The sequence below is a fragment of the Sinocyclocheilus grahami genome, unplaced genomic scaffold, assembly GCF_001515645.1.
Source record: "Sinocyclocheilus grahami isolate Dianchi unplaced genomic scaffold, SAMN03320097.WGS_v1.1 scaffold247.1, whole genome shotgun sequence".
NCBI classification, from domain to species: domain Eukaryota; kingdom Metazoa; phylum Chordata; class Actinopteri; order Cypriniformes; family Cyprinidae; genus Sinocyclocheilus; species Sinocyclocheilus grahami.
The window spans coordinates 787,726-798,291 of NW_015505426.1; the positions used below are offsets into that span (position 1 = coordinate 787,726).

The window sequence follows — 10,566 nt, forward strand, 5'->3', positions numbered from 1 at the left end:
GTTCCAAGACTTTCTCACTGAAGGTAAGCTTAGAATCTTGTTCTACTGCTTAGAAATGTACTTAGTCGTATAGGAACTATGCTTGAGGTATGCTTGTGTATGTTAACACTTTACAATAAGGTCTCATTTGTTAACATTAATTAATGTGCAAACTAACAATGACTAACTTTAGTATTAGTTAATAAAAGTAGAACTGTTTGTTAATTTTAGTTCAAAGTACATTCATGTTAACGGATACAACCTTTGATTTTTATAGTGTATTAGGAAATGTTGAGATTAACATTAACTAAGATTATTAAATGCTGTAGAAGTATTGTGCATTCTTAGTCCATTGTTAACTAATGAAACCTTATTGTAAAGCACCAGACGTCAGCTTGTTAATATTGTTATCAGTCACATGACAGCAATTCATAGGTAAGACTTCAGTGCTCAGATGCAAGAAATGCACACAGCTGTGTCAATTCGTGTAGAAAACAATGTTAAGTTTAGCATTAACCTTTTTTTTTTTTTACATTGAAGGAGGATCCCCACCCGCAAACAGCAGGAAACGTATGGCTTGGACATTATTTCTCTCTTTCCTAGCCTGAGAGACCAGTTTTCAACAAAGGGCTATGTAAGAATATTTTGTATTGATGTACTTTTAACACTATCTAGTTGGACATTAAGTTTTGTGCTCCTTTTTTGTGGCATGTAATAGTAGTTTATCTATTAAATGTAATGTAATGACTAACGTAATATTCAGATCTTACAAAAAGTGTTCTCTTGTCTTTCTGACAGGAGCATTTCTACGATCCGGAAAAGGGAACAGAGTTCATCTCCTGGCGCCTTAAAACTTTGTCAAGGAAGAACCCAAAACGTGTTTGCTTGGAGATGACAAAGTGGAGGACCAAGTTGACGAAGGATAGATGATGTGCAACAACTTGAAGGAGATGCATGCAGAGGGGTAACTTCTTTCCTTTTCCATACAGCTGACCTGAACTTTCACATTGAGCAGCATTTACTACACCGAGCCGTTGTTCACTGTCAAGCTGCGCAAAACATGTGCAAAATATGATCGTGGTTTTGCGCAGCTTGTCAGTGAACAACGGCTCGGTGTAGTTAATGCTGCTCAATGTGAAAGCACGCACGTGATGGAGATTTACCACTGATTACAGAACCGGCTTTACTGGCAAGATGCGCATTAAATATCGCATGCAATTTATCATGCAGCCTTATTGTCTGTGCTTGAACATTTCCTTCATCTTTTGCATAACTTTCACTGTAATACACAAAGCATGATATCAACTGGTTTTGTTTGGCACGTATTGGGTTAAGATGTGTTATATACAGTGGGTACGGAAAGTATTCAGACCCCCTTACATTTTTCACTCTTTGTTATATTGCAGCCATTTGCTAAAATCATTTAAGTACATTTTTTTTCCTCATTAATGTACACACAGCACCCCATATTGACAGAAAAACACAGAATTGTTGACATTTTTGCAGATTTATTAAAAAAGAAAAACTGAAATATCACATGGTCCTAAGTATTCAGACCCTTTGCTGTGACACTCAAATATTTAACTCAGGTGCTGTCCATTTCTTCTGAGCATCCTTGAGATGGTTCTACACCTTAATTTGAGTCCAGCTGTGTTTGATTATACTGACTGGACTTGATTAGGAAAGCCACACACCTATCTATATAAGACCTTACAGCTCACAGTGCAAGTCTGAGCAAATGAGAATCATGAGGTCAAAGGAACTGCCTGAAGAGCCCAGAGACAGAATTGTGGCAAGGCACAGATCTGGCCAAGGTTACAAAAAAAATTCTGCTGCACTTAAGGTTCCTAAGAGCACAGTGGCCTCCATAATCCTTAAATGGAAGACATTTGGGACGACCAGAACCCTTCCTAGAGCTGGCCATCCGGCCAAACTGAGCTATCGGGGGAGAAGAGCCTTGATGAGAGAGGTAAAGAAGAACCCAAAGATCACTGTGGCTGAGCTCCAGAGATGCAGTCGGGAGATGGGAGAAAGTTGTAGAAAGTCAACCATCACTGCAGCCCTCCACCAGTCGGGGCTTTATGGCAGAGTGGCCCGACGGAAGCCTCTCCTCAGTGCAAGACACATGAAAAAACACCTGAAGGACTCCAAGATGGTGAGAAATAAGATTATCTGGTCTGATGAGACCAAGATAGAACATTTTGGCCTTAATTCTAAGCGGTATGTGTGGAGAAAACCAGGCACTGCTCATCACCTGTCCAATACAGTCCCAACAGTGAAGCATGGTGGTGGCAGCATCATGCTGTGGGGGTGTTTTTCAGCTGCAGGGACAGGACGACTGGTTGCAATCAAGGGAAAGATGAATGCGGCCAAGTACAGGGATATCCTAGACGAAAACCTTCTCCAGAGTGCTCAGGACCTCAGACTGGGCCAAAGGTTTACCTTCCAACAAGACAATGACCCTAAGCACACAGCTAAAATAACGAAGGAGTGGCTTCACAACAACTCTGTGACTGTTCTTGAATGGCCCAGCCAGAGCCCTGACTTAAACCCAATTGAGCATCTCTGGAGAGACCTAAAAATGGCTGTCCACCAACGTTTACCATCCAACCTGACAGAACTGGAGAGGATCTGCAAGGAAGAATGGCAGAGGATCCCCTGAAAAACTTGTTGCATCTTTCCCAAAAAGACTCATGACTGTATTAGATCAAAAGGGTGCTTCTACTAAATACTGAGCAAAGGGTCTGAATACTTAGGAACATGTGATATTTCAGTTTTTCTTTTTTAATAAATCTGCAAAAATGTCAACAATGCTGTGTTTTTCTGTCAATATGGGGTGCTGTGCGCACATTAATGAGGAAAAAAATGTCCTACGACGAAGCCCTGATGTCAAAAGCCAACAGCTTGTTCTACAGGCCTTTTGATCAGCAGTGTTTATATGGGTCAGATGATGGTGAATATATGGTACCTTTTTTTGTGTTGGTGTAATAGTTACATCTGTGTTAAAAATAAAATTTCAAACTGATACAGCGTGTTGACTTTTTTTTTTTTATTTGTTTACACCGAATGCACAGGTATTTTTAGTCGAATACAGATTACACTTAATTATCTTAATCAGGGTTTGTATGAACACTATATTAGTGTGGAAATAAGTCTCTTGGTGTTAAGATATTGACACGCGTAGTGTAGTTTCAACACTAACTTGGTGTACATGAGGGGGAGGGAAAACACTAATGGTGTTAATGGTGAACACTTACAGTGTTGTTTTTACTCAATGCAAGTGTAAAATAAAGTAACACTATTTAAAGTGTTAGTTTAACTCCATTTAGTGTGGACCTATATAAACCCCGAAAAAGTGTTAATTTTCTCACTGTGAGTGTTAATTTAACACTTTCAAATTTGCTGTGTATAACGGAAAATATCAGTGGTTTTGAAACAGTGACATTTTCAAATACCTTGAAACCGGTAATCGGCCCATGCCTACTAGAGAGCGTGCTCCCCTCGTAATCACAAAAAAGCTGTCATTCATCTTAGGTCATCCCAATCTCACAAATTTCCATTAATTAAAGAAGCTCTACACTGCACAATCTCTTACTTGCATCATGTCTACATTTACTTTGTTCTAATGAGAGGATTTGTGAGCGTGCAGAACTCAGTTTCTACGTCAGAACGCTGACTCCTGCATCAGCAGCACCATACACATGCGTTGTGGTAATCTTACGTGCATCGAAGACTGACACAGAAGAGAAGATATTGTTGAATGAAGTCGTTAGTTTTGTTTTCTTTGGACACAAAAAGTATTCTCGTAGCTTCATAAAATTAAGGTTGAACCACTGATGTCACATGAACTATTTTAACAATGTTCTTACTACCTTTCTGGGCCTTGAACGTGGTAGTTGCGTTGCTGTCTATGCACGATCAGAAAGCTTTCGGATTTCATCAAAAATATCTTAATTTGTGTTCCAAAGACGAACGAAGGTTAACAGACTATCCACACAACAAGTTGACATGTTACTTTTTAAAAATAAACACGGACACGTGCACTGAGATAGACCTACTATTTATGTTTTTGTCTGACAAAAAAACAAGACTATCCTGGTTCTTCAAAGCGCATAGGAGCCAGTGCGTGTTGTCGTTTTTGGCATCTTCATTTGTTAATTGAGTGAAAAATATTTACTGTAGTCCTATTTATTAGATTATTTTTTTTATATTATTTTGCTTTTCAGTTCTCAGAAGTGCTGCAGGTGCATAATAATTTGAAAATAGATTAATCCAGGTTCTGATGTTGCTTAGTTGTTCTGCATGCTGCCATTTGCACATGTTAAAATAAACCTGTGAAAAATATTTGTTTGTATTTTTAATAGGTCACAAAGTCACTTGGCCATTAAATTTTTATTCAATACTAATTTAATATTCTAATCGTATCAGTTAGCGGTTAATGTTCGGTTAACAAGTGGAAAATTAGCATCCCTAGTTCACAGAAGTATTTCTCACTGTGCCTCACCTGCGTCTCGGGGGCGATCGCCTTCTGGGTGAGGAACGATACTGTCGACGTGGTGATACAGACCTACGTCTGAGTGGTGAACGGCTCACTCTGCGCCGTGCTGGACTCGTTTCCCGTGATCTCCCAGCTCCATCCACACGAGGACGCTTCCTAAGAGACATGAAGCATTTTCCAGATAAATTATTTAATCACAGGGCATGTTTGTAACCAACAGCTTGTAACAAACAACAAATCACCTTAACAAATCCAATATTACAGTCTACTATTCTGATGCTAGGCAGTTTATCACACAGGAAACCTGCTGCACTCAGGTACATTAAGCTCTACCTGGTCAATATAAATGCACTGCAACTTATTAAGATGATAACTTACAAGTAATAAAAATAGGCAAGACAAGTATATGACCCTACAATTTCAGAACTGTAATTTAGGACCAGGCTGTTTTGAGACATTTTAAACTACAAAAAAACCAAGCAATAAGAATTAAAGCAAATGTTAGGTTCCTTCAATGGTACAATCTATTTATCAGGGACATTCCCATTGAGCGGGCAATTAAACTTGATATCAAACCTAAAAACAGCTCTGATTCCCTCAGTGCCATTCCAGTCAACAAATACGAAAACCCCTAGAGCTAAACGAAAACCCTGATCTGACTGTATGTTTGCAACATCCCGTTCAGTCAAAATGAGAACAAGTGTTGTGCAGCCAACTATGAAAATAGAACTATCTGTCACCTTCTTGCCTTTCAAATGAGTTCACTGCAACCATGCAACTAGACAGAGGAGCATGTGTAATTTGTGTGTGATGGGTAATCCGTGTGAACTGGGTTGTGGATGGGAGAGTGGGATGGGTTCTGCAAACCTTGATTTCAAACTATGTTCTGCTATATCCAGTTGACCAGTATATTACATTCTTATGTATGTTTAATTTCTTTATTAGTTAAAAAAAACTCAAACAAACAAAAATCACTATATTAGGATTACAGAATCAAGAAGTTGCTATATCAAGTACAAATCAGATTCATTCATATAAATCAGATATTAAACAAAAGCATTTTTACCATCAAGTTAATTTTAGGATTGTCTCATTTGCAATATTATTTTAAAAGTATTTGCACTTTCTAATTTCGTAAATAATTATACATTTAACTGCATACTATGTGTCATTTTTATTTTATTTATGTCTTTAAATAGTTTTATGTGTGTATGTACTGTATATGCATGTATGTATCTATCTGTACATCAAAAAATCCATATTGGTCAATCTTTATTAATACTTTTTTGCTTCACTGTCGATTTCTTTCAAGAAAATGTGTAATGTCTGTGCCATTAGAGTCACCAAAAATAACCTGAATAATGTAAGTTTACAAACAAGTTTCTCAAACACTTCTCATCTGATACTGGCAAACCAAAAAATAGCCCCGCCCCAAGCTCACATCACTGATTGCCTTGGTGCCATGTAAAGCTAGTTGGGATGCTTAAAGGCTACAGTGACCAAACCTGTTCCAGGAGGGACCACTGTCCTGCAGTTTTGCTCCAACCCTAATTAAACTCACCTGAACCAGCTAATCAAGGTCTTCAGACTCACTAGAAACTTCCAGGCATGCATGTTGGAGCTGGGTAAAGCTAAACTCTGCGGGACAGTGGCACTCCAGGAGCAGGATTGAACACCCCTGCTTAAAGGGATAGTTCACCCAAAAATGAAAATTGTCATCATTTTTACCCTCATGTTGTTCCAAACTTGTATGACTGACTTTTTTCTGTGGAAAATAAAAGATGCTCCAAATAAAACTGGACCCTACTGACCCTATGGACATTTTTCAAAATATCTTTGTTTGTTTGCTACAGAAGAAAGTCACAGGTTTGGAACAACATAAGGGTAAATAAATGACGACAAAATGTTAATTTTAAATCTTTAATGGTATGTTGATGTGTACCTGGAAGGAGAATCTCTCCGGCGCTCATTTGAGCGACTTCGTCCTCTTTTGGCTGGTGACCTGTTTCTAGACGGTGAGTGGCTCAGTTTGGAACTCCGGTCTGCAGAACCCGATGGGGGCTGGTTGGGCTGGCGGTCCCTATGGCGAGGGGAGGAACTGCGTCGACATTGAGGGCTAAGAGCTCGACGTTGGTGAGGAGACCGATTCTCTTTCCCAGATGAGGTGTCTTTGGATGGAGACTTTCCAGGCCTCTTTTCTCTGTCCGTCTCCGAGCGACCCACCCGGGCATCTTTAGAGTGAGATCGTCGATCTCGTGACCGGCTCTTGCGTCCTCGTGAGTTTGATCTCTGTGCGACTTGCTCCCGCTTCTCATCTACATGGGGAGAGGAACGCCGATCAGAACGTCCCCTCTGGTCTGATTTTCTCTCCGCAGACCATCTTCTTGTAGACGGGGACTGGGACTTCTTCACACGCTCCCTGGATTTGTCCCTGCTCTGTGAGCGTTTTTTCTCTTTGGACTTGCTACGCTCCTTAACGGTCTCCTTCACAATTTTGGTCATTCGTTCAAGCTTAGCATCCCTACAAACTCTCTCTCTTGAGCGGCTGCCTTGTTTAACACTTGGTTTGCTGGTATCCATTGAGTCCCGTCTGGATCTACCTCCCCTGCTTATCTGGTCCCTAGGCGAGCGGGTTCTGCCACCGCTGCTTCTTTGCCGTTGCTCCCCATTACGTGCCCTCTGTCCCTCTCCATCCTCTTCTGAGCCGGAATTGTAACCTTGTAGAATCAGGCCCATTCCTGACTGAACCTTCCCCTCCATCAGCTGGCTGTCCAGCTCAGCTTTAATCAGAGCTCTTTGTTTCTCCAGGTCTTCAAGAAGCGCCTTGTCATCCAGGGTTGCACTGCCCAGCGATGGAGAGCCATCCTCGGCCCTCCTGTTGATGGCCCCAGATGGTGAGGAGGATGGCTCCTCTTTGCGCCTGTGCTTCTTATGTTTGTGTCTATGTTTCCGTTTGCGGTCCTTATCTTCCTCAGACGCATGTTTGTGTTTTTTGTGCTTGCTACGGTGCTTGTGTTTCTTTTTCTTGTGTTTGCTGCCACTGCTGTGATGTTTGGAACCGCTGTCCTGCTTCTCTCCATTCACCTCCACTTCTTCCTCACACTCCTCTTCATCCTCTCCAGACATGTCTCCGTTTTCATCCTCATTTCCGCTCTTCTCTGGACTCTCCAAATCCTCTGGCCTGTAAACATAAATAACATGCAGAACCAGTTAAACTTAATGTAAAAAGAAAGGGTCACATTTCAGTTTTTCCTCATCACATACATTTTAAACACTGTATTTTATTTAGTTTTACGCTTATTTAGGCACCAAATAACATGCTGAGATTTTGTTATGTTTTGTCAAGGCAACATGGTGTTCTTCACAAGGACACAAATACTGACCATATTCACCAACAATTTTATCTAGGTAGGTCTGTTAATGTGCTTAGGGACTATGACGACTAATTATATTACTTTTATGATCTGCTTAACATAGAAATTGTATACATTTGGAGAGATAACCAACTAATTGAGCGTGTTGACAATGTCATATCAAGACAAACAGATACTCTAATAAAGAACCTAACAAAATACAATATTTAAACACACAGGGTGTGGTATGCCACAGTTCAAAGTTTTTAAAACTAAAGAGTTCACAAAACCAACGGAAATCACCTCTAATAAATGAATCTTGACAACTGGTTGCTTGTATAAGAACATTTAGCATTAGCACGCTAACACTAGCCGAAGAGAAATATAGAGAGCAAAATATTTATAGTTAACTATGAGAACAACACAACCCTGACCAAATCTGTCCCTTTTCCCTAAAAACCCCCATCCAAGCTCTAAAATGTGTTGTTGATGGGGTTATACAACGCACGTGCTCTTACCCGTTTATTAGCCTTTTGCTCCGTAAATCCATTTCTACGTCGGCCATTTTGGTTCAGCAGCGGCCCGCTGTGTTCTTCTTCTTCTTCTTCTTGGTGTTTAATGGCGGATGGCATACAACTTTTAGGTGCATTACCGCCACCTAATGATTAGGAGTGTGGATCAGGATCGTACTCTTCACTAAATTCTATTATATAATCCAGTGTCCTTTAAATAACGCATTAAAAATTGAAAGTTTTTATCCCCTGATTTATTCCCCAAAATGTTCATCAAATTAAGTTTTTCTTTATTTTCCTTGAGGACATCAATCAGTATCTTTCTTTCCTTTCCGTATCTTGGACACTTCATTATAACATGCTCTACATTTTCCTCCATTTTACAATATTCACATTTTCCAGTTTCATGTCTCCCCATTCTCTTCAAACTGCTATTAAGAGCACTATGGCCAAATCTAAGCCTTGAGATTACAGTTTCCTCACGTCTATTTCTTCCTGTTACTCTGTACTTACCAACAATTCTTTGAATGCTATAAAACCATCTCCCTGTTCTTTCTTCTTCCCAATATTTCTGCCATCTATTCTTCACATGTTGCTTGATTACACACTTCATTTCACTCTTACCATACTTTATCTGCATATCTATGTCTACTTTCTTTGTTGCTTCCTTTGCATATTCGTCTGCTAACTCATTTCCTTTTACTCCCACATGCACTGGTACCCAACAGAATGTTACAGAAATTCCCATCATCTGGATCCTATATATTGTTTGAAGAATCTCAATCATTATATCTGCTCTGCTCTCTGAATGACATGTTTTAATTGTAATTAAAGATGAACTTGAATCAGAACATATGAGTGTCCGCATTGGCTTATTTTCCTCCACCCATTGCAATGCCAGTAAAATTGCAATCATTTCACCAGTGTAAATTGACAAATTATCTGTGATTCTTTTACTGACTTTCACATTAAATTCTGGGATACTAAATGCCACACCTACTTTGTCTTCCATATTTTTCGATGCATCAGAATATATTTGAACATAACCATAATAATTTTCATGAATGTACTTATGTGCTATTTGAGCATTTGATTTGAACTTATCCTTATTTTCCTCACTTAACAATGTCACATCTACTCTGATACAACCTCAATAGGTTGAGATATTAACCACAGAGGGATTGTTGACCACGGAACTGTAGGGCTTATTGGAATTTCACCAATTTCCATTTCTTTTACCACTCTAGGCACTTCCCATCCAAAACTTTTGATTTCTTTCTTTCCTTTTTCCCAGAAAGGTTTTAGAACTACCCTAGCTGGGTGTTCTTGACTATGTCCTAATATATTGACCCAATATCTTAGTGACAGTTCAATTCTTCTAAGATCTAAAGGCATTTCTCCCATTTCAATCTGCAAGGCTGCAGTTGGTGTAGATCTCATCGCCCCCGTACATAATCGTAATGCCTTGTACTGGATTTTGTCCACCTCTTTTAACACACTATTAGCAGCAGATTGATACACTATACTCCCATAATCAAATACAGATCGTATCAATACTGTATATATACTTCTTAGAGCCATCCTCTCAGGGCCCCCCGCTGTGTTCTTCTTCTGCAGTGAGATTATGAGGAGGACCAGAGCGAAGAGGAGCGCGTGTGCTCTCTAGTGCCTGCATTAAGAACTGCAGATAATTTATTTGAATAAGGCAAATGTAGCCTACATATTTCTGTAGGTGGTCTTTAAAAAAAAAATCTTAAATTTTTTTTATAGCGTTTTGCTTTACAATTTAATTTTAATTAGCCCTGTTGTGTGACAAAATTACAAATAATCCACATAGTATCAATTAATATGAAGTTAGAAAAGATGCATTAATAATAAGTATACAATCATTATCAAAATGTTGTTTAAAATATTGCAAAATATTAAAGGGAGTACAGCACGTCACTCTGAGATGGGCAGTATTTTAATTACATTTATTTAAAATACGTGTTTATTATTTTTGACTATTTTGTCATTTATATTTTGTGGGACAAAAAAATCAAATGCAATTTGTAATTAAATACTTTGAGAGCCAGTATTTTGTATTTAAAATACTTAAAATAGCCTACTTAATCAGGTCATTTTATTCTCAGATTATTCACCTGTGTTATTAGTAGCTTACTGCCAACTATAGCCTATAACCAGGGCTGCGTTCAGCCCAGACAAAATGGTGCAAAACGTTTTT

At 39.1% G+C, this 10,566-nt stretch overlaps 1 protein-coding gene and 1 long non-coding RNA gene across 3 annotated transcripts in view; one reads left to right on the forward strand and one right to left on the reverse strand.

The window, feature by feature from the left end:
- Window positions 1-894, forward strand: LOC107598187 (uncharacterized). Its single transcript, XR_001610527.1, has 3 exons — window positions 1-23; window positions 520-613; window positions 778-894. It is a non-coding gene; the product is annotated as an uncharacterized lncRNA (long non-coding RNA).
- LOC107598186 (serine/threonine-protein kinase PRP4 homolog) overlaps window positions 1-10,015 on the reverse strand; it is a 61,393-nt gene extending 51,378 nt beyond the window's left edge. Inside the window, exons 1-4 of one of the 2 annotated variants that reach the window (XM_016289463.1) lie at window positions 9,947-10,015; window positions 8,349-8,419; window positions 6,420-7,658; window positions 4,484-4,633 (exon numbers count right to left, since the gene is read on the reverse strand). In XM_016289463.1, the coding sequence (XP_016144949.1) occupies window positions 4,484-4,633; window positions 6,420-7,658; window positions 8,349-8,395 (1,436 nt within the window). In that variant the 5' untranslated portion in view covers window positions 8,396-8,419; window positions 9,947-10,015. Of the gene's footprint in view, window positions 1-4,483; window positions 4,634-6,419; window positions 7,659-8,348; window positions 8,591-9,946 lie in introns of those variants that run through there. The other variant, XM_016289461.1, reaches the window with a different exon arrangement.
- Window positions 10,016-10,566: the final 551 nt, after the last annotated feature.